At 54.5% G+C, this 21826-nt stretch overlaps 6 protein-coding genes across 6 annotated transcripts; 4 read left to right on the top strand and 2 right to left on the bottom strand.

Moving 5' to 3' along the window:
- Positions 1-610: 610 nt before the first annotated feature.
- On the top strand, positions 611-3782 carry MONBRDRAFT_34063 (uncharacterized protein; the record flags this gene model as incomplete). The annotated part of the gene is made up of 9 exons (XM_001749317.1): positions 611-790; positions 912-964; positions 1135-1397; positions 1573-1718; positions 1831-1926; positions 2051-2190; positions 2784-2984; positions 3090-3154; positions 3285-3782. The coding sequence occupies 9 exons, from the start codon at positions 611-613 to the stop codon at positions 3449-3451; spliced, it is 1311 nt and encodes a 436-aa protein (XP_001749369.1). The 3' UTR covers positions 3452-3782.
- An 821-nt stretch (positions 3783-4603) lies between these two features.
- Positions 4604-6531, bottom strand: MONBRDRAFT_34062 (uncharacterized protein; the record flags this gene model as incomplete). The annotated part of the gene is made up of 1 exon (XM_001749247.1): positions 4604-6531. The coding sequence occupies exon 1, from the start codon at positions 6518-6520 to the stop codon at positions 4604-4606; it is 1917 nt and encodes a 638-aa protein (XP_001749299.1). The 5' UTR covers positions 6521-6531.
- Positions 6532-7261: 730 nt separating this feature from the next.
- On the top strand, positions 7262-8655 carry MONBRDRAFT_34061 (uncharacterized protein). Its single transcript, XM_001749316.1, has 5 exons — positions 7262-7705; positions 7813-7885; positions 7987-8045; positions 8160-8222; positions 8314-8655. The coding sequence occupies exons 1-5, from the start codon at positions 7646-7648 to the stop codon at positions 8380-8382; spliced, it is 324 nt and encodes a 107-aa protein (XP_001749368.1). The 5' UTR covers positions 7262-7645; the 3' UTR covers positions 8383-8655.
- Positions 8656-8777: 122 nt separating this feature from the next.
- Positions 8778-10214, bottom strand: MONBRDRAFT_28853 (uncharacterized protein; the record flags this gene model as incomplete). Its single annotated transcript, XM_001749246.1, has 8 exons — positions 8778-8879; positions 8974-9018; positions 9107-9141; positions 9270-9364; positions 9446-9504; positions 9600-9632; positions 9757-9841; positions 9976-10214. 8 exons carry the CDS (start codon positions 10212-10214, stop codon positions 8778-8780), a joined length of 693 nt encoding a protein of 230 aa, XP_001749298.1.
- Positions 10215-10848: 634 nt separating this feature from the next.
- Positions 10849-17754, top strand: MONBRDRAFT_34060 (uncharacterized protein; the record flags this gene model as incomplete). The annotated part of the gene is made up of 27 exons (XM_001749315.1): positions 10849-10880; positions 11027-11143; positions 11263-11374; positions 11468-11569; positions 11666-11755; positions 11871-11909; positions 11999-12053; positions 12141-12234; positions 12362-12480; positions 12601-13045; positions 13154-13543; positions 13697-13763; positions 13854-13963; positions 14293-14402; positions 14600-14745; positions 14858-14965; positions 15062-15181; positions 15269-15398; positions 15523-15634; positions 15963-16017; positions 16102-16181; positions 16295-16391; positions 16516-16650; positions 16708-16791; positions 16924-16957; positions 17121-17194; positions 17295-17754. 27 exons carry the CDS (start codon positions 10849-10851, stop codon positions 17412-17414), a joined length of 3177 nt encoding a protein of 1058 aa, XP_001749367.1. The 3' UTR covers positions 17415-17754.
- Positions 17755-19614: 1860 nt separating this feature from the next.
- MONBRDRAFT_28850 (uncharacterized protein) lies at positions 19615-21695 on the top strand (the record flags this gene model as incomplete). Its single annotated transcript, XM_001749314.1, has 11 exons — positions 19615-19713; positions 19819-19929; positions 20077-20107; positions 20234-20278; positions 20377-20440; positions 20537-20635; positions 20710-20848; positions 20934-21020; positions 21099-21267; positions 21364-21414; positions 21481-21695. The coding sequence occupies 11 exons, from the start codon at positions 19615-19617 to the stop codon at positions 21693-21695; spliced, it is 1110 nt and encodes a 369-aa protein (XP_001749366.1).
- Between the last annotated feature and the right edge of the window lie 131 nt (positions 21696-21826).

Genomic DNA, 21826 nt, shown 5'->3' with positions numbered 1-21826 from the left:
CCCAGTTGCACGAAAGAGCTGCTCTTTGGAGCGCCCCCTTTCTTCCCCCCAAACCCGCGATGCACTCATTTATGCTCATTTTCTCAACTGTTTGCTTCCTCGTTAGTTTGCACCAGTACGGGCCCAACCATTGGGCCTGACCCTCAACCTGGATGCTCTCCAGGCACGATTCGTCAGTTCTTTAACAACATCTACACGTTAAACGCTGTCTGGTACCCACCTGCCGGGCACCATTGCAGCAAGTGTATCTCCACCGGAGCCTCGAAAGCCTTGGCTTGCGCTCCGCAGCAGCAACGGTGCTTGCGCTTGCTTCAAAGAACGGGATTGTAATAGCCGAGTCAGAGGGCCTGCGGCTGATATTGGCGTGGCTCAGTCTCCGGTCTGTTGTTCATAGCCCGAGCACGCCTTGAAGCTGGCTTGCACGGTAGGCCTAGTGCCACGCACAGTACCCATACCACGACAATGTGGGATGCTGGTTCGTGCGCGTGAGGTATTTCACACATTCCCGGTCTCAACAACCACCTGACCCCGCTCCACGGATCAGTCAAGTTCAGCGCTGGCTCTGCCTCCCGTGCTCAGCTCGAGTCAAAGGGAATCAAACGTCAACGCCATGGCTTTGCCACCGAACTCTAGTAATGGCACGCCCTTGCCTGTCAGCACTACTTCTTCGTTCGGTCCCTCCATGGCGTTGGGCGTCTCTCTTGCAAGTTTGGGTCCCAATTCTGTTGGGGCGGGCCAAGCTGGGTCGATGGGCAGCGTCAATGCCACCCCGTACATGTACCAGCCGATGGTCAGTGGGTATGCAAGCTAGCAGTTCAAAATTACATACCCTGCAAATTTTGCAGTTGCTGCGTGCTCGGCATGCTCTTCTTTGCATCTCATCAAGACTCCCGTTCCTTTGTCACGTGCAGATGCAGATGCCGACGCCTTTTTTCGCGCCGCAAGCACAGGGGCAAATGCCGTTGTACGTACCAGTGACGGCCTGGGCCACTGAACCATTCTTGCTTTCACTTTCCCAGCGTTGGGCACAAAAATCTTTTTGAGCGTTTCTGGGCGACGTACCAAGACTGGGTCACATCATTTCACACGCTTTGTTCATCGTCAATGAAATCTGCTTCTTCAAACTGAAAATAGCATACCTGGGTTCAACCCCTTTATGGCCATGATGTCACATGAGATGCTGCAGTCGCCAGCCATGATGGCGTACATGGCCAATTTGAGTTCAACCGCAATGATGAACCCGACCAGAAGCATGGCGAATGGGCCCATGGCCACCTCTTTTGAGTCAATGGGTGGACAGCGTCAGCCCAGCCTGGCGAGCCTTGCCGTTCCCTCAACAAGCCAAGCCTCGCAAGAACAGAGCATTGATGCCAACGGCGGGGCTCGTTTAGAAGGAGGTAAATCACATCAAGCCTCAGCACCTTGCGCTGTGCCGTCTTGCCGGTTGTTGGGCTGGAGCTCAACTACAACCTTCATGCTGAGCTTGCATCGCTGCATGGGCAGCTCGGGCATCAGTTCATGTCTCTGCGTCAAGTTTCAATGGTCTCATGCTCGCATCGATTTCGTGCTCAGATGTGACTGACCGAAAGATGCGTTTTGAGCGGAATCGTCTCAAGAGTATCCAATATCGTCAGATGAAGAAGAAGGAGCTCAGTGACATGAAACAGAGCACTCGCCAATTGTTTGAGGACTTGTCCCACACTTACGCTCGGGCTTTAGTGCGTCCATCTGCTTTCACAGTCTCAACCCCAAGGACCACATGGTCGCAAGGCATATCCCATGACTACTGACGACGCCTTGTGCTACGTGCTATGTTTGTCTGTTGCTTAGGAGGCCAGCAACGTGACTCCGAAGCACGAAGGGGCTACGGACGCCGACCTTGATCGCGCGCAGCAGCTGAAAAAGTTGTTGAATGATCTCAGCAAGGTTTGCCTCACATGCGCGTTCCCGTAGATATTGCGTGCTGTTGGGTCTCATGGCTGTTGTTGATGACCTGCGTGGTGCTTTATGGTTTTTTGCCAACCACGGGTTCCTTCGCGCACTGTCATAGGCGGACCATGCGTGGCTCAGCGCGCCTTACTCAGCACCCTACACACGGCCAGCCCTGCAGACCTCCAAAGAGTTTTTGCCGGAGAACTTTGACTCACTTCCTCCGCGGCAAAAGCAAGCGGTGTCGCGAGAGCGCAACAGGTAAGGGGTGTTGGTCGTCGCGCATTCGGCTCCTTCAACAGATGATGGACCAACTCTAGGGTGGGAAGGGCTTGGGGTTACACAACTTGGGTCGCCTCTTTGGGTTGGGTGTAGTGTTGCGTGCAAGTGCAAGTGCGACTGGTTTTGCGCTGGCGTGGAATGTCGTGCTGTGCCTGTTGATATTCGTATTTGCTTCTCGTTTGACCATTGGTTGGGATCATGTTGTGGGGATGCCCGCATATATTCCGGCAGGGCTGCTCGGCCGCCCTGTTTTGATTTTTGTGATTGATGTTAGCCTTGATTTGCAAATTGCTGACGCGACCACACTTGTGAAAACCAAATGAAATTGGCCATAAATTGTCAGAAAATTATGTCTTGTGATGGGTCAAGGGGGGATTAATTCCAGCTGATTCCTGTCCTGACATGATGTTCTCCGCTTGTTCTGTCTAATTGCGCGTTGGCTGTGTGGTTCATTCCGGGCTGTGCTGTTCAGGCTGCACGCTTTCACTGTGGTGTCAGCTGGTTCATTGATGACGGCTGTTGCAAGTTGCCAACTCGTTCATCATCTCATCTTGCTTGTTGCACGCATGTAGACTGAATTCTGCTTACTATCGCAAAGAGAAGAAGAAGGAGCATGCTGCCTATGAGGCCATGCTTGAGCGTCTCATGTCCCTGCAGCAGCCCCTCGAGGCATGTCGGAAGCTGATGGGGCTGGAGCATGCGCCTGCAGTTCAAACCCCTCGTAGTCCGTCTCAGCGCCTGCTGGCTCAGGAGTCTGATCGGAACTCGTCCAGGTGCGCTTGCGTGCGCGTGTTTTGCACTCGTGAATCTTGATGCCCACCGGCAAGGTAGTCTCTCATTGCTCTTGGTTCTGGACGACTCGGTTTTGCGGCGCGTAGGGGTTCGGCCAGTGACTCGCGCACGACATCGAGGGTGTCCACGGCTTTCGACGCACCCCACCATGGTATGTGGCTGCCTGCTACGTGTTGGGGTTTGCGGTCGGTTCGGGTTTCATGTGAGATGTAGGCAGGGTAACGGATACCGCTCAACAGTTCACGTTGCATGACACCTCCGGCTCCGCTGTTCGTACACAGATTCGCCTGCGCTACCCGTTCACAGCTCGGGTAAACGGGGATCCAACGCTGCTAGCAAGTCGAAGCACTGTGAGGCCAAGGTCATGGATGAGCAGACAGCCGAGGATACGGCGCAAGACACCCCGTCTCCATCACCCAAGCGCAGCAAGCGGCCTGCCAAGGCTTAGACAGGGCATGGCACCAAGCGCGTACGACTGAGCTTGCTCGATTCCCATGTCCAAGATCAAGGAGAAGATTGTGCTATGAGCGCTGCTGGGCAGTGCATTGCGGGCAACCTTTTTGCGTCGGAATTAGGGACTATGGCATGCTGCTCGAGCGTGGTCATCGGGGCCTGGCGTACTGGCCGGTAACCTTTTCGTATTCATTCAGGGACACGTGCGTTCCCGTGCGCGCGAGCGTCGAAGCGGCTTGAGGATGGCGGATCGGCGCTTGGATCGTCGAGGCTCTTCCTCCAACTGGCTCGACTTGTTTGTTTTTAGTTGAAATATCCAAACGTTGACGTTTCCGTCTCAATGCTTCCCAAGCTGTGGCAGCATGGAATAGTCGTCACGCCTGGGATGCTCATGGAGCTGTTGGCACTGGTCAACCAAGCCTCGTCCAGCTTTTGAGTACTTTGGGTGGGAGGTGAGAGGTGGGAGGGAAGGGTCAATTGGTATTGATGTCCGTCCGCCCATTTCTCTGCATCTTCCAGCTTGCGCGAGCGCGTGCGTGCGTACGTGCGTGCGTACGTGCGTGCGTGAGTGATTAAGTGAGTGAGTGAGGCCTCGAGCCGCTAAAGCAAATGGTGCCTGTGGCACCCAATTCAGATGGGATTGGGCTTTCTGAGGAGTGGACGTAGACAGTCCTTCTGACATGGAGAATTTTGGTCGTGCATCGTCCGAGGGGGGTCAAATGTCAGATGGGAATAAAAAAATTGGAAAATGCACTTGTTGCAGTGAAGAAGAATATTATTTTGTTGCAGACGCACCACCACAACATGCGTGGGACACAGTCGTGCCTGTGTCAGCTTTTCTCTGTCTCCAACTGCACCAACTTTTCTCACTTGCTTGATGATCCTTATTGAGAGACGATTTGAGCTGACCAGTGAAGCGGTTCAATTGCACTTCTCTCACTGGAGAGAACGACAGAAACAGGAAGGGAAATATCTTAAAGAAACACGGTCAGCGGGACCGTACCTATCATCCGGTAGCTAAACATATCCACAGAGTGTACGAGAGGGGTTCCTCGACGGGCAGCGGCACGCGCGCATTGTCGAGTGCAGTTATGCAATCTTTCAAGGAGTTACGTGCAGGTGATCGATGCTTGCACTCCAATAATCCTTACTGTTCGGGCGAAGTGAACGTCAGGCCGTCGAGCGTGGTGGTCAGCGTGCCGGTGATCAAGGGCGGCTGAGAAAGCCCCGGGCTCGTGACCACAAAGCCGTTGGGGCTCGTGGTTCTCGAGCCGGTATGTTTTCCGGAGAGCGTCAAGTTCTCGTGCCAGGCAAAACTGGTCGGGTTGCTGCCGCAAACAGCCCTCTCGGCGCCGTCCACAAAGTTGATGCCGTCAGCGCTGAAGTGGTGGTAGGTCACGTTGACGGCCGTTATGCGGTTGCCCCCAAAAGCAGATGACTGAGCCTCAAGCTCTACTGTGGCCGAGCCGGATTCACCGCGAAGCACGTACGACCCCGATGGCACGTTGAGAGGTGCGGGAAAGGGGTCACCCTGCTTCCAGGGCGTGCCCCACGGAATGATGTCACTAACTGGCGCAGGCTGCGGAGGCGGCAACTTGGGAGTGCGGGACGTCAACTTGGCCAGCATGACCCTCGTGAATCTGCCGCCAGGCTCGCGCGACGTTGGGCAAGGCGGCAGCCTGGCGTCACTGTCGTTGCATGCCGGCGGCGCCACCAGCAGTTGGTAGAACGCAATGGCCGTACCGTCTGGAGACCAAGCAGCGTCTGCGCCTCCGTTCCACAACGGGTCGCTGAAGCTGCCACTGCCAGGCGTGGCGTCAGCACCGGCATTGAGCTGCTGGCCGTCGTGCAAAGAAGTGGACGGACCGTCGCCGGTGAGGTTCAAGATGTACGGCTGGAAGTAGCGCCGGCCGCCCGTCAAGTCCGTCGGCTCCACCCGAGGGTTGGTGGGACCGGGTGACCCGTATTGGAGGTTGTACAGGTTGGACGCGGCACTGGAAATGGCGAGGTCAATCAGGGGAGGCACGCCGGGTGCGGCACTGGCAAAGTACATGCGGCCGTCCTCGCCTTGAGGAAACCCACCGGGCAGGCCCGTGCGGTCGTTGACGCGCCCGTCCATGATGACAAAGGACGAGTCATCGGGTGACATCACGACCGGGTCAGTGTATGCTGGGTCCACCGTGAGCCGGCGGGAGGTGCCGTCGTGCAGGTTGGTGGCGAAAATGTCATAGTTGAAAGAGTCAAAGGTGCCAATGCCCAAGGCCTCGCCACCGTCACTCGTGAACCCACGCAGCTCGCCAATGACGCCAAAAGCTGGGCCAAAACTCAACTCGCCGGGCACGGATCCGTTGGGCGTGCTTTTGATGCTGATCATCCGGCCCAAGTGGTGTGGATTGGGGCTGAGCAAGAAGTTGACGTGACTGACCTTGTAGACCGGTGGCACGGCCGCCGCGTCAAAGGTGAGTCGCCCAAACACGCTGTATTCCATCACTTCTTGGTCGGCCAGCAACAGCTGACTCCAGCCAAGGTGCACGTTGTCAGGGTGCAGCCGCAACTCACGCATCAAACCGCCGGCCGGATAGGCAGGGAACGGCGACTGGATGGCGTAAATGTGCGTGGCGTTGGGGGTGCAAGCGTCGTCAATCAGGTCAGCCCCAACTCGGTTAGAGGACGGCACACCGCAGGTCAAGCACTTCCACGCATCCCCGTTGCTAAAGGTCGTGCCGTCCGTCTTGATGAGGATGAGCTGGGGACCGTCAAGATTGCTGCCCGGGCTTGGGGGAGCAGGGGAGCCAGCCATGGTGACGCCAACTAAGACATGGTTGCCATCCCAGGTGAAACTGCGCATGTGCAGTCCATCCCCACGGCCAGGCGTGAGGCAGCCCGTGTACCTCGGGTTCACCGCTGAGCTACACGCCCCGGGCTCGGTCGACGGAGCCGTGGGTGGAAGCGGGAGCCAGCTAATGCTGACAGGCTCCTGCGGCTGTTGCGCCGTCGTGGCCGTCCCGAAGACGACCACGACCAGCGCTACCGCAGAGACCAGCCACATGATGTCGCAGAACATGACGTCGCGGAGAGAGAGAGAGAGAGAAAATGAGAGAGAAAAAATGAGAGAGTGAATTGAAAGAGAAAGGTACGTGTGTTTTTGTGGGAGCTTCTTGTGCAATCTGATTCAAACCGATTCTCTCTTCAAATTTTCTCTGATATCCGTTCTGGAATAGGTAAAAGGCAATAAACGCCTTTCGTCATCTGCTCCATTCTCATCTCCTCCCTCTGCAGCTATTCCAAACACACATGTAAACAGCAAAGGCACAGAGGAATAGAGAGAGAGCAAAAGTAGCACAACTACCACACATGTCACAACAGGAAACAGAATTAAGAGAGAGAGAGAGAAGAGTGAACTTTTTTTCAAGCATTTCATGGGATTTGTGGGACGCTCATCAAGCGGGATCTGAGAGACAAGAAGAGAGACTGAAAGACTGGGAGACTGGGAGCACTGGGAGACTGGGAGACTGAGAGACTGGGAGACTGAGAGAGGAGACTAGAAGATCCTGAGCTCGCAGGAAAAGGAACACCACACACGCTTTGAAGTTGCCGTCGACTACGTCCACCCCTGCCTCCTACTTCCGATTCAGTCACAGTCTCTGATTCCCCTTGTCGTAGCCATTATCTTTTCAACTCGTATCTTCTCCCTCTCTTCACCCGAAGCGCCACCAACTGCCCATCTCTGGCCTGCGCAGCGCCATTTCGTGCTGCTTGCACAGCAAACAGCGCCCGTGTTTGATTAATTTACATGTTAATCCTTCCTCCGTAGAGGTCCGTTCCGGGGCTGCCCCGTGTCGTGTCGTGGCGTGTCGTGGCGTGTCGTGTGTCTGGCGTTGTGTGTGCTGCTCGGCCCGGTCGGCTTCCCTTTCGTTCTGGCTTGGCTCGTCGGCCTTGTTGCCTGCCCCCCCCCACACCTCTCTTTCTCTCTCTCTCTGCCGTCTTGACTTTGTTGGTTTGAGCCAGGGGTGTGTTTGTTTTTGACGACGGGCGCGTGGCTTGTCTGCCGGTTTTTTTCACATGCTGGATTGACCCTTGAGTGATGGCTTTGTCGACAGCTCATCCTGGTACTTGACGCGTGTACCTTGGTCCACGGGCGGGCGTACACATAGTTTTGGCTCGTCTTTTGGCCTCTACACCTGCTGCCATGGCGAACATGTTTCAACGCGTGGCCTCGTGGCTTGCCAACGAAATCGTCACGAAATCGGTTCGTGTCGTGTCTGCCACCTCAAGCCGAACCGCACGCACCGTCATTACGACCCCGGCGTCCTTGCCAACCTCACCCGCCACCTTTTTTTTTTGGGCGCGGCGCAGCTTGCACGGGCGCCCTGGTTCCAGCGCTTTGCCCAGACCACCCACAAACATGTGACTCGAATGAGCGAAGAAGGTCCGCTCACCTCCAGAACCCGTCAAGAAAACACCCTGACACGCATCTCAACATGCCTCGTGTTCCAGCTTCATCTCATTCTGTATTGTGGTGACGAGTAGGATCCAAGCGTGCGGCTGAGCTTGAGAAGAGCGAATTTGCGGCCCAGCTCAAGACCACGGTATGAGGCAGCTCCACATCCCGTTTGGTTGAATGTAGAAGCTTCATAGTGTTTGCATCTTCCACCTTCCTGATGTCATCGCCTGCCCACAACGTATCCCGCCCTGTCCTATAGATGGACACGCACTCCAAGCGCGCATCAACCTTTGGCAACAGCTTTATGCGTAACCTCAAAGAGGTGCGGCCGCTCTCGTCATGCTTTCTCCCGTTGGTGCCTGTATCGTTCCAGCTTTCTGGTTCATTTGCCGCTTTTGGATTGGGTACTCTAGAACTACAAAAAACTCGAGGAAGAGGGCCGCCGTTTACAAGAGGAAGATGCCAAGCGGCGGGCAAAGTGAATCAATCACCCGTCCCGTCGTCCTGTCCCCTGCTTCTCTTGAGTTGTTGTTCCACCATCTCTCCGTTTGACTTGCCGCCTGTTTTCGATTTACCGTGCTTGTGCCTGCCATTGCTGTTTTGATTGTGATGGGTTTGCCCGTTTCTGGGCTGTCCCCTCGCGTCGCACGACTTTGACATCATGCTTCGGTGAGCCATTTAGTTTTATCCAGCGGTGCGCGCTTCTCCGCCCGCGGCGTGGACGCGCGCCCGCACAAATTGACACGTTCTTTTCCTTCCCAAGACCATGCTTCATTGCAACATCATGACATTGTCTATTATAACTTTGTTAGCCATCTCGGGCGCAGCGAGCAGCGCCAGTCTGTTTAAGAGCAAGCGAAAGACGCTCTATCAAACCTCAGTCGCTTGGTGGCAGATGTTGAGGTCCGTATTGACCTGAAGGTCGTCGACGGGCCCGTTCAACGGCAAAAAGCTGCCCTTGGGCCGAGACGCTCACCCGCTGCCCAAAAAGCAACACAAACAACAATCAAATGATGCAATGAGCATGTGCAGCCACATGCGGCTCACCCTGGGTGCAAGATTCCGTGACTTACTCCGTTGTATACCGGGGGCGTGTATTCGTACGCTGTAAACGCTTGCTACGGTCGTTGAAGCGCAGGGTTTGGATAACGAGTAAGACACGAGCTGCGGAACCGAGCGTCTAGGTCATTTGATTCAGCACCGTACCGCTTCATACTCATCCGGCTCGGCGGTTGTGGCTGCTGTGCAGCAAAAAAAAAAAAAAAAAAAGAAGCAGGTCACTGGTGTGAGCCAACACGTTGAAGCATAGTCCTCAAACCGAACCATGCTTAGGGGGATGAAAAAAAAAAAGCAGCACTGCAGACGCTACCTTGTACTTTGGCATCTTTGCGTGGCTCGGCGAGCCGAGTGGGAACCTTGTACTCGATGGGAATAGCTTGTGGTTCAGAAGGGGCAGACGAGGAGCTGGAATTGCGCCGCAGGCCTGCAAGAGGCCAAAGGGGAAGCAGTGTTTGACGGGTGAGTGAGGAGCTGTGCTCCAATTACGATGGGCCGGGGATAGCGCACTCCTTGCCTTTGAGCTTGTTCACAAAGTCTCGGCAGTACTAAGGCATGCCATCCCCCCCCAAGCGCACGTGTGTGGGTCAGCCAATCTAAATGCCTTGGTCATGCAGGGGCGGGAAGATTGGCGAGGGCATACCTTATTGAGCAGGTCACACATTTCAGTTGCTTCCTGTGCAGTGCACGAGTGGTCCAGCGATGAGTCACAAGTGGGGGCGTGAGGGGGTGGAAACGAGGGGGGGCGGAACCAAAATGGGGTTGATGCAAGGCGTAGACGGCGAAAATCGTTGGCAAACCTCAGCGTGTTGACCCTCCAGCAAGTGGACGGTGTGTGAGCCTTCTTGTCGTGAGCCCGACACTGAGTTGCGCAGCAGCACGACACTAGAACGTCGCGTCAAATCATCACGATAGGGGGTGAGGTGGGGGCGGGTTGGGGTTCTTTTTTCGCCTTCAAAAATACTCATTCTCATTTCGGGATCGATGCATGAACGGACGATCTCGCGCAGAGGACTCACAAGAAGTTGGCCCGGTTGCCAGCAAGGAGGACATTATTGATATTGGCCTCAAATTGCACGCGACCGCCGGGGTGAGTGCCGCGAATCCCACCCGGCTGGATCACTACGCGCATGGGCTCGCGCTCGCCTTGGTCCAGGATGGTCTTGATGGCCGCATTGTTTGCACTCAAATCGTGCCGCTTGGCCTGCTCAATGTCCTTTGCCCCTCGATACACGACATCAAACTGCGAGGCCTGCATGATCACCGTCACACCTGTTAAACGCGAGTCCCCCGCCCCCCCCAACCTCCCCCTAACCCGACTCAGAGCATGCACAGCTTCCAAACACGACGAGCCAAGGAGCGCCCCCCGCCAGTCGATCGCGACAAAACGTCAGACGATTATTGTCAGACAGACGATTATTGTCAGACAGTGCCAATTGTCAGAGTTTTCGTGTCTTCTCAGCTCACCAAATTTTTTTTTTTTCATTTTTCTTTCATCGACAAGTTGACGGGGGCGCCGGACGGACGGACGGAGGAAGTGAACCGGTCCTCGTTGGTGTTGGTGTTGGTGTGAGCATTGCACACCATGTGTCGGTTGACGGCTTATATTGGGCCACCTGTCGTGGCAGCCGATCTGGTGACTCGGCCAGATCGGTCGATTGTGAAGCAAAGTTTTTCCGCCCGTGAACGCGTGACTGAGCGTGGCTATCTCAATGGCGACGGACATGGTTTGGGCTGGTGCGGGTTTGATGCTTGTGCGGCTCGCCTCCCATTTCATAGCGTCTCAAGCACCATGGTGGTATCTCGCGCCTGATGATTAATGGGCCTGTCTTGCACCATCTCTTGTCCTGTCATACAGGTATCCACCGCCCAATACGGCCCTCGATGTCAAGATGAATGAGAGTGAGCCATGCGTTTACACCAGGTCCGGCTCCGCCTCATCGGCAGCCCGACCAGCCCTCATCTTTCACCGAGCTATGCCCCTGGACTGTTATGTATTATTCTACTTGTCATGTGCTCTTCTCTGTTGATGCCCTCACCCACCTCGCCCGCCTCTTCTCCTTTGACCAGCATCGGGCCTGCTTGGAACAACACCAACTTGCGCCAGCTGAGCAATAACATTGTATCACGCATCGTCTTCGCCCATGTCCGCGCTGCCACCGAAGGCACAGCCGTCTCTGAATCCTGGTCTGTCAGCCTCTGCCGCATTCCAGCTTCCCTTCCCTTCTTTTACCTCAGGCTGCCGCACATCTTTTGACGTCAAGGCCAATGTGTGCGCTCTCTACCATCAGCTGCCATCCTTTTAGCTATGGTCGTTTTATCTTCATGCACAATGGCAACGTCGGTGCCTTTCATCGTGTTCGTCGGCACCTCATGCCTCAGCTCAAGCCCCACCTCTTTGATTATGCCGCCGATCGTGTTCGTGAAAATTAAACCTGCTCAACGCCCCGCCGTCCGGCTAGTCTTGGGCATCAGCGCATGGTTCTCTCACGTCTATTTGTCATGGTGCAGGGTGGTTCCGACAGCGCTTTTTGCTTTGCGCTCTTCCTCAATCTACTGGAACGTTATGATGCGCCCCTCCCTCCGGCCATCATGCACGCCCACCTCATTCAGGTAGACAAGCAGACAATAACGATGATCCCAGTCGTGCAGCGCAACATACGTTAGCAGCTCATGTCACACGGTCGTGGGCACGCCCGGCTGATCTAGGTTATTCACATCCTGTCCGAAGCGGCCGACCAGTTGGGGATAGCAGACATGTCCATGCTCAACTTTGTAGTGTCCGATGGCGTCAGCTTGGTAATTTTTAGCCTTTCCCACACCCACCTGCATTTGTGTTTTTTTCCTAGCTTGTCTGTCGAACGAGTCGGCTGACGTGACAACTTGCGCCTCGGTTGTCAACGACCTTTGGTAGGCTGCTACACGATTCCTACGCGATCCCCACAATACACAGGTAAAAGAAGTGTTCTCAGCACTCAAGCTTGGCCCAGCCTCGCGGTATCGCGCCGACTCACTTGCCTCTGCGCCAACTTGTGGTCGCAGCCTGGCCCCGCAACACTGTACTATGCGGCCGGCACGCGCTTCTTTTGTACCGATGGTAAGTTTGGTGGCTCTCTTCCTACGCCGCCCCACACGTGTCATGAATGGTCTGACCGTCCGTCTACCAATTCACCGCCGCCCCCAGAGCAAAAGGGCCAGTATCGCATGACCCATTCGGACAAGCGGAACAAACTTGTCATTGTTACATCGGAACCCTTGACCAACGATGTGACGGACTGGTATGCCCATTAAGCTTTCTTTCTCATTGCAGGACGAGGAGCGCTGCCCCTCGCGCTGCCCCTCGCGCTGCCCCTCGCGTTACCGGGCCTCAACTCTTGACTCATTCTGTCATCTAAATTTGGACAGGATCTCCGTGCCAGCCAATCACTGCCTGGTTGTCACTGAGGACATTCACACTTTTCTGTGCCCCATCAGTGGCCTCACCGTGTCTAGCGACCTTGAATACACGCTCAATGCGCTGCAAGGTGTCGTGCATGCTACTGCCTTGCCCTGTCGATATTGATATCTCCTGCTGGCTCTGTGTTTCTATTCCGGCTAACAAAGCTCCAGGTAGCTCACTCTGTTTCCTTGGCGCATGTTGATAGATCGCTTGGCCAACGTCCGTGTGGCTCCTGCCTCCGTGTCAGGTCTCACCACGCCGGTCGAGATCGCCTCGCCACCGGTTTCCGGGCGCATCACGGACGGGAGTTGTGGTGGGCGTGCACCTTCCTCCATCTCTCCAACCAGTTCAGCCGCTGCAGCCCCAACCCTTTCTTCAGCGCCGGACCAAGCTGTCATCCAATCACGATTGAGTCGGAACCTCAGCCAACAAGCCATGCGCGTAGATCTGCCCCTGTTGCATCAGCTGGAAGATGCAGCAGCCGTTCTATGCTTGTGTACCTTTGGGACCGGTCAGCTGATGACGGGCGCTGCTGACGGATCTGCCACCATCTGGTCGCTAACGTCGTTTACCAAAGACCACGAGTTGCGTCTTTCAAACGCGGCCATTTTGAGCCTACAACACGTCGCTCAGCATAGCGCCGTCATGGCGTGAGTCAGATCTGTAGAACCTTGTCAATCTCTTCCCATGCCCTTGGCAAAGCTAGGCAACTGATGCCCAGACTTCTCCGCTTGCTGGCACGTTCGCACTTTTTATAGGTCATTTGCCGATAGTACACTGGCCCTGGTTCAAAGCGAGAGTCCACACCAGATCTTACGAACATACACGCTGCTGGGTCTGGGGAACGTCTTGACCATGACCTATCACAATGAGCGCCTCTATCTGGGTCACACGGACACCACCATCCGCATTCTTCGCTGGCAAGATGCCATGGCAGAGCCCACTACTCCTCGGGCGGAAATGGCAGCACCCGTTTCATACACATGTTTTGAAGGTTGCGCATCAGCCTCAACATGTAGCAATACACCCACTAGTTCCGCGCGGTTTTGGACACCCTCCGATTGCGTCCTTCCTGAACGAAGCGCCAATGGTCCAAAATGCGTTTTGAGTCGCCTTTATCAACCAACTGCACTCGATCGTCACTACAGGTAGGGTTAGCACTCTTCACCTTGCACTGTGGCAAAAGCAAACCGCTGTCAAAATGACAGTTTCATCCGCTCATTCCCACTACGCCCATGTTCTTGTCTCCTCTTCTCATGCGCCACCTTTGGAACTTTTCGACCTGGGCGTTTGTTTTTTAGCGACATCCATGCGCTGCTCGCGGTGGGCCATCAGCTTGTTTCGGGCGCTGGCGACGGCTTGATCAAGGTAATACTAAACCACGGGCCTTGGTTCTTGGATACTTCACATCGCATCGACAAATATCTCAGCGCATCCTCCCCTCTTGGCTGTGCATAGGTCTGGGATGTTGATACTTGCGCGGCTACAGCCACCCTTCAGGGCCACTCAGGCTCCGTCATGAGTCTGGCTTACTGCCACCAGACTGCCACTCTCTTTTCTTGCTCCCGGTATGGCTTTGCCTCCAGCTTTTCACGCCAACCCGCCAGCCACTTGGATCTGAGCACATCAGTGGTGCTGCTCGTCTCAACATTTCTTCGATCTGCAGGGACGGTTCAGTCCGGGCATGGGACTACACACACTTTTGCTTGCGAGAGCAACAAGTTGTGACGAGCGGACTTGAGGTGTTGTCACTCACAACCGACTGCGGTTTACTTTACTGGTTGGTTCACTCTGCAACATGGACCTCCCTCCCTCCCCCTTGGTCTGCTGTGCTTGCAGCTCTTGTCGCTCATGCTCTCTTTCCACTGTGTGTACTGTCACGGGATGCGCGGCGCAGCGGAACGTCATCGGGAACCATGCTGGTGTATCGATGCACGGATTTGCAACGTGTGGGCACCAGCAAGGCCTTGCAAGCACCCCTCGTAGCCCTCAGTCTGCTCAACGACCGTATTCTTGGGGCTGCTGGCCACCGGGCTGGGGTATTTGATTGCAAGGGAGCACAAAGCTGCGTCTTACCACGGGAGCGAATTGGAGCGGCCACTTCCTTGGACACTGACGGCGCGCAGATTGATCTTGTGCCCCTTCTAGCTCAGCTCGTTGGCATTGCATCCGTATGTGCCCGGGACATGCCCCCATCGTGATAGGACCAATCTGCCTGCCTTCCGTCGCCCTTCTTAGTGCCGTGTCTTTACAGGTGTCGGGCATCAAACGCTTTGAGGCTGCCTGCTACGAGGCTGCACAAGTGCTGAGCGAGCAACTGCTCCAGCTCTGCTGCGAAGACACAGCGCTGGTCCGTTTTTATTGATGTAGCATAGTTTCCGTCTCGGCGTCTCACGCTGGGGCTTCAGAACATGCTTTTCACACAGCGCTGACGCTCATAACCGGCTAATGTGGGTGGGTAGATTGCTACCAACCACCACAATCCTCTGGTCGTCGGGCGTACACCGCATCGGCCAGGCCGTCCCAATATATTGCTCTACGGACATTACGATGTGATGCCTGCTGACGAGGTGCGACACCTTGGCTTGACGGCCATATTTTTATGCTGGCGTGCGGAACGACCATCTTTCTCGCCGTTTGCCTGACCTGCTGTGCTTTGCTTGTAGCCTGACTGGAGAACCAACCCTTGGAAACTAGAAGGTCATTCTGGATACCTCTATGGCCGCGGCTCCAGCGACGACAAGGGGCCAATTCTTGCATTTGCCACGGCGTTGGCCGAGCTGCAGGTTTGTCTTGTGACATTGCAGGCATGAGTTTCATCGCCCGTCATCTCTTATCCATCAATTGCTGTCACATGTGTCCTACGGCCACAGGCTGTCGACCGTCTTGACGTGAATGTATACTTTTTGTTGGAGGGCGAAGCCGAAAACAAGAGCCAGGGTTTTCGAGAAGCCGTCAACGAAATCTTGCAGGATGAGCGACTCAAGGCCAACTGGCTCCCTGGTATGCTTCTGCCATCTCACCTGTTAGGTTGCTACTGGTTGGCTTCCACTACCAAAGGCGCGCGCTTGTGTCGTGCTAATTAGTCGGGCCGCTTTTGCTGGTGATGGCACCCTTGGGAGCGCAGATATTGACTTGATCGTGGTCAGCAATAGTTACTGGATTGATGATGAGCGACCCTGTCTGAACTACAGCATGCGCGGCTTGGTCAAGCTAGAGGCCATCGTGTCTGGGCCCAGGTGACAGCACAACGGGATTTTCATGATCCTGACCTCTATCTTTCTGTCTGTCTGTTTTTTTTTTTTGACGTCCGACTCAAGCTCATACGGACCTCTTTTGGCAGTGACAACTTGCACTCTGGTGTGGACGGCGGGGCTGTCCGTCAGCCTCTTGTTGACCTATGCCGAGTTGTGGCGACTCTCACCGATAGCACGGGTCGTGTGACTATCCCACGGTTCGGTGTCTCGCGGTTTTTCGAGAGTAGCAAGTGGTCCCGAGGGCGTATTATTGCTTATCACACTCACAATGATTTGATGTCCTGGCCAACCTCCGTGCGTCTTCACTCAGCTTTTATGACAACGTTCGCCCACTCTCCGAAGCCGAGTTGCAACACCTTCGAAAGGTGGGAGTTATTGGTCTTTGAGTTTCGTTGACGCGTATTGCAAGTCGGATGGCTCACTTGGTATGTCTGTGCACCTGCGTATAGGTCAATTTGAGCAGCGAGCAGTACCAGCAACAATCAGGCAACCCTGCTGTTGTGTCGCAGGACGGCGATGCACTTCTCATGTCAGTGTTGCGCGTGTGATTCGCGGGTTGTACTCCCATTTACAGTGTTGTGTCTTGTGAGGTTGTTTTTTGGATCAACTGTTATTTGAGCTCATCTTGCAACTTGCTTGCAGGGCACGATGGCGCCAACCTTGTCTTACGGTCACTGCCTTCACCACAAGCAACGTCGATCAGTCTTTCAGCGTGCTGCCCGGACGCGCGAGCACCCAGGTACGAGGGTGGGGGTTTCGGGCTTGTTTTTTGTCCTTGTTACAAAATGTGTATGACATTGTCACCGAGTCACTTGTTTGGCGCACGTCGCGGGGGGTTTTTATCGACACTACGATGAGCATAGATTGCAGTGCGTTACGTCCCCGATCAGGTGGCGGACGACATTGTCAAGTTGGTGGAGGATCATTTGCGCTATGAGTTTGACAAGCTAGCCTCGGGCAACAGCCTCAAGGCATGTACTGCCTCCAATGAATCGTTCGTGGAGCTAGACCGAGACTTTTCGTGATGACAACTTTTACGGGGCGATGTGTTGCAGGTCGAGTGCGTGCAGCAATCACCCTGGTGGCTGGGAGAAGTCGAAAGCTCTCATTATCGTTCGGCCGCCGAAGCCATCGAAGAGGTTCGTTAACCTTTCTTTCATTCTCCAATGAGGATCAGTGCAGTAATATTCGAGCATCGATGGTCGACAAGCCATCTTTTGTGAAGCGCACCGCTGCTTTCTCAGAGAACCGGTGGCTTCGCGTGGGTGTAGGTATGGGGTCAAGCCCCGGTCCTGGTCGGTGAAGGTGCGTGGCGAGAGTTTTGCGTGTTGTTGTAGGAGATGATTTGCAATCATCTGCCCCTGCCCGTCCGGTTCTAGCTGGATAAAATGCTTCTGGTGTTGTCATGCAAAACGCGCAAACCAAGCTTGACTTGCTTCTGTAAAATTATGCTTGAATTTTGTCTCAGGCGGAACCATCAACACCACATCATTTTTGGTGGAGGCGCTCGGCGCCGCAGCCATCCAAATCCCCGTGGGTCAGGTATGTCTGTCACACTGTTCAATATTTGAGCACGAGCATGCTGCGGGCGAAAAGGTCGTTCAGTACAAAGGCTCAAGTCTGTGCCCTCGTTGATCTTTAGGCATCTGATCGGGCACACCTGGCCAATGAGCGCATTCGGGTCCTCAACCTTCAAAACGGCAAGGTATGGCACCATACTCGCGCGCGCATGCACACCAGCTTGCCAACAGCGAAATGCTGATGATCTCGGATCATGGTACACACAGGCCGTCTTTAAAAAGTTTATTGTCAATCTGGGCAAAACTGTCAAGGCTTGAATCAGCAGGTGGCGAATATGGACACCAACGTGCTAGGTTGAGCTTTTGGTGCATTGGGATTGGTCGTAGGCGTTTTGAGACATCATGGCGCGGCCTTGGCACGGCGCTTGGCCTTTTTGGGGCGTCTGGGGGTTGAGTTCTGGGTGCCAGGGCCACCCTTAATTGCAGAGGTTTCTTGTCGCTTGCTTGAGGAACGTTTGGCGTGGCCTGAGCCTCGGGAACCATCGCTTCGTGGCTCGCTTGAGGGGGCGGGCATTTGCCATGGCTGCAGGTGACGAGCGTCTGGGAGCGCAGCCAGTTCGGCAGCCAGTTGGAAAATGATGGTCTGCGCTCCAATGCAGGGAGTCACGCATTGTGAGGAAAGATGCGGCGCGAGCCGGAGGAAGCGTGACGGATGAGGGTACCTTGCAGTGGCGCACATCGCGCTCAGCGGAGGCCTCAAACTTCTTAGCATCCTTGAGTGTGGTCTGGTGTGCATAGCCAGGAAAGGCTGCAGGGTCAAACTGGACCATGTTGCTTTCGATGAGCCCGGCGTCAGCTGCCAGGTCGTCGGCACCCCAGTTGCTGTACGGCGGTCTGAACAAAACGAGAAAAGAGATGCTGGTGAGTTTAGTCGGACTTTTGAAGCAGAGCTCCGGGTGCGTTCCAGCAGGCACGGCACGTCACGGTCGGCAAGCGCCCAACACACTTGAGTTTCAGGGTGACGTGAATCTCGCCCGCAGGCCGCTTGAGCAAGAGGGCAGCCGACTTGAAGAATTTGGCAAGCAGCGCCCGGTTCAAGTGCACACGCTGTTGACCAGTGTGAGGAAAATTGAAGATGATCCGGTCAAAGGCCACACGCTTCATGTCAAAGCTCTTGGCCAAGTTGGTCCCGTCCACGCCGTGCCGCACGTTCACTCCTGAAAGGATAGCATGCCCCAGAAGCCGCGTCCACCACAGGTCAAAGACAGCAATGCCAACAACAACAACAGCAGCAACAAAGGACAGGCTGTGTGTGAGTGGTTGCGCGAGCCAGCATGGGCCAGCATGGGTCAGCGTGGCGGGCAAGTGTCGCAGGACAACAGACCATTCTCCGTCAGCTCACGAATGTTGCGCCGACTGGTCGGATATTTTTCCGCAACCACCGCCTCGCTATCATACGAGGTTGCCACCAACCGAACAGATGCCGTCTTCTTCCCCCTTTTCCCACCCGTTCGCTTGGCCATCATATGCGCCAACAAACCCCGTGAGAAGCTAAAGTCGCCATCCCCCACCACCAGCACCGCCTGCCGCGCCTCGTAGCTCGCCATGTGTGTGTGTGCGTGTGTGTGTGTGTGTGTGTGTGTGTTAAAAGCAATTTTGAAATTTGAAATCTCTCTCTCTCTCTCTCTCTCTCTCTCTCTCTCATAATTAAATTTTTTTTTCTTTTTTTTTTGGGGCCTTCAGTGCGATGGCTGCCGCACTCGCGCAAGAGGCGGAAGGCCAAGCTGTAGATGAACGTGTGCACTTGATTGATGCTTGGTCACCAGAGGTCGAGGCCCTCTTGCCTATCCTTGAATCACCAAAGTCCATTGGAGTGGCGCAAAGTATTCCCGACTTGGACTTGGCCCTGCGTTCACAGATTCGTAGCGTAAGTGCTCGCTTGAAAGCATGTCCGTTCTGTTGACTGTCGGACTGGCCACAACGCCGCCCTCATAGCACTGACCTTGCGTGGTCTCTGGGCGTTGACCTGCGCAGACGGGAGAGACACTATGGCACGCGGCGACTCGGGCCAAGCAAACCACTTTGATGAAGGCATGGCTTGGAAAAGAGCCTGACCTAAAGTTTATGTTGACCGTGCCTGACCATGTGAGCTCTTAGACTCAAGTGTGAACCGCTTCTTGTCGGCAATTATCAGATTGTCCTTTCCACCAATGCGGATTTGCGATATGCAGGCCTTTTCTCACTGTGTACCTCGATGTGAGGCCTGCCATTCTAGCGTGGCGAAAGCTGTATCCACTTTGCTGGCTCTCACGTTTCAACCATCCGATTCTTGAAAAAACATGGCTGCGACATCAACGCAATTAGTCACGTAAGAGCTTCTACATAAAATGGGGCTTTGAGCAACGTGACAACTTATCGTTGATTGGTCTTCGCCAGGACAACATGACTCTCCTGATGAAGGTGGCTCGTTCAGGCAAAGCGGATCGCATCGACCGGCTTTTGAAAGCCTTTCCCGACATTGACCTCAATGTCAAGACACCGGTGGGTCACCAAGATGCAGAAACAGAAGAGCGGCCAAAAATACCCGGCATGCTTGCTGAGTCTGAATCTTTACAACTGATTGCTTTTGCCCACCATATTGTTCAGGCTGGAGATGGTGCGGTTCATTTAGCTGCCCGCAAGGGCTGCATACAAGGACAGCTGAGGGCCATGTCACTGCTTCTCGACAAGGGCGCCGAAAACGACGATCATCTTCAGGTAGCAGAACATGCCCGGGCTTGCTTTATTACAAATGGCAGAGTGAAGAAGATGGCAGTATTCCACGGTGTTCCGTTTTTTACTCGTCTACCTGCACGCCATACCTCATCATTCTGACCTTCTGGCCTTCTGGTGTGCTGTGGCTAGTACATTCTGGAGCACAATAAGCGAAGGATTCGTATGTTTCGGTACCCTTATGTTATATGCTAAAGCAACGCTGCTAGTTTGTTTACAGCGCCACGTGTCACGGACCTCATCTTGCAGTCTGCTGACCTTTGCATGATGACTCAATGCCTGTCCGTAGAGGTGCAAGACACGGTCAAGCGTCTGGCAAAGTCCTTTCGCTCTGGTATGACCTGCGCAGAGTCGCTACATAGCTTGTTGAGTCGAAGCGTCGACACATCTATATCTTCTATCTTCTCACCCGGCTCAAATGATGGGGGACAGCTGAAAGGTTCCAGCTGATCACTCGCGCCCGTGTACCACTCTTCAAGTTCCGGCATAAAGATGGGTATGTGCCTACCTTTTCCTGACTCCCTTTTCACCCGGAATGCAGTCGATGACACGCGGCTTAACAGTAATTTCGTGCATCTGCCTGACATTCCAGGCTGGATTGTGACGTGTCCGTCTCGAACCGTCTGGCCTTGTGCAACACACGATTGCTAGAGGCATACTGCCTGCTTGATGAGCGATATCGGCCACTGGGGTACGACCCGTTGACCGCTACTCCCAACGGTGGTGGCTTGCTTCTCTGACCTCAGGCTTAAATGGTTGCAAAAGGTATTTTTTGAAAAAGTGGTGCAAGGCGGTTGGGCTGCATGACGCATCGCAAGGCGGCTTTTCATCCTATGCCATGACCATGATGCTGCTTGCATCCCTTCAACAAGCATCGCCCCCAGTCCTGCCCTACTTGCAGCAGGTGCGTTAACCTTTCCCGTGTTACATTGCTTGCTACCGGTGCCTCCTTGGGATGCCATGGCCTGATCAACCTCCTTTGCCAACAGCTGGCATCACCAGCCTGTCCCAAGCAACAGCGCTTGGTTGATGGCTATGATGCCTACTTCTGTACCGACCTGCCTTATGTGCAACAGGTTTGTCGCAACAATCAACGCCATGCTAGGTCACTGTACGACACTCTCAATGCCTTACCCCTCTTCCCTGATGCATAGACTTGGAGGCGTACCGAGGTTAACACACAAACGCTGGCTGAGCTTGTGGCTGGCTTTTTCGATTTTTGTGCCACATTCCCGTTTGAGAAGCGCGTCATGCAAGTGCGCGAGGGCACAGTTTTGTTCAAAGCAGACAAAGATTGGGATGCCGACATTATTGCCGTCGAAGGTGCGCAGTTTTTTTTTTTTTTTCTGCATTGTCGTGCTCAATTTTTGAAATAAGCATACTCCATAACGAGTCCCTGACTTGCCTCCCTGTATGTAGATCCATTTGATCCGACGCACAATTTGACGCGCACCGTCAGCGCACCAAGAAGTATGTTGCCTGTCCGGTCCGCCGTTTTGCGTCTCTATTCTCTGATTTTGCATCATTGCTCCTTAGCTTTTGACAAATTCCTGCGCCTTTGCGCAAGTGGTTCGCGACTCGTGCGCACATGCATCGAAAACAAGGCTCCTTTGCCTGACCTGACTAGCCCAGACTGGCGGCGCGGTCCTGTTCAGAAGAAAACTGAGACCGAGTCCGAATCTGAGACTGATTCCGATTCCGATTCCGAGCCCGAGCTCGGGCTGGAGGTAGAAACAAGGAATGCAAAATAAGACAAGCAAGACAGCCCAACATGTGGCCTGTGGTTGTGGTGGGGTAGGTGTTAATCCATACATCGTCTTGTAATCCTTTTCTGTATCAGTGAGACAACAAATTGACAAGCCAGAATCAGTGCATACTGTCA

Source organism: Monosiga brevicollis, genomic scaffold (genome assembly GCF_000002865.3).
Source record: "Monosiga brevicollis MX1 MONBRscaffold_29 genomic scaffold, whole genome shotgun sequence".
Lineage (NCBI taxonomy): Eukaryota > Choanoflagellata > Craspedida > Salpingoecidae > Monosiga > Monosiga brevicollis.
This window is presented reverse-complemented; position numbering and strand designations above follow the sequence as displayed.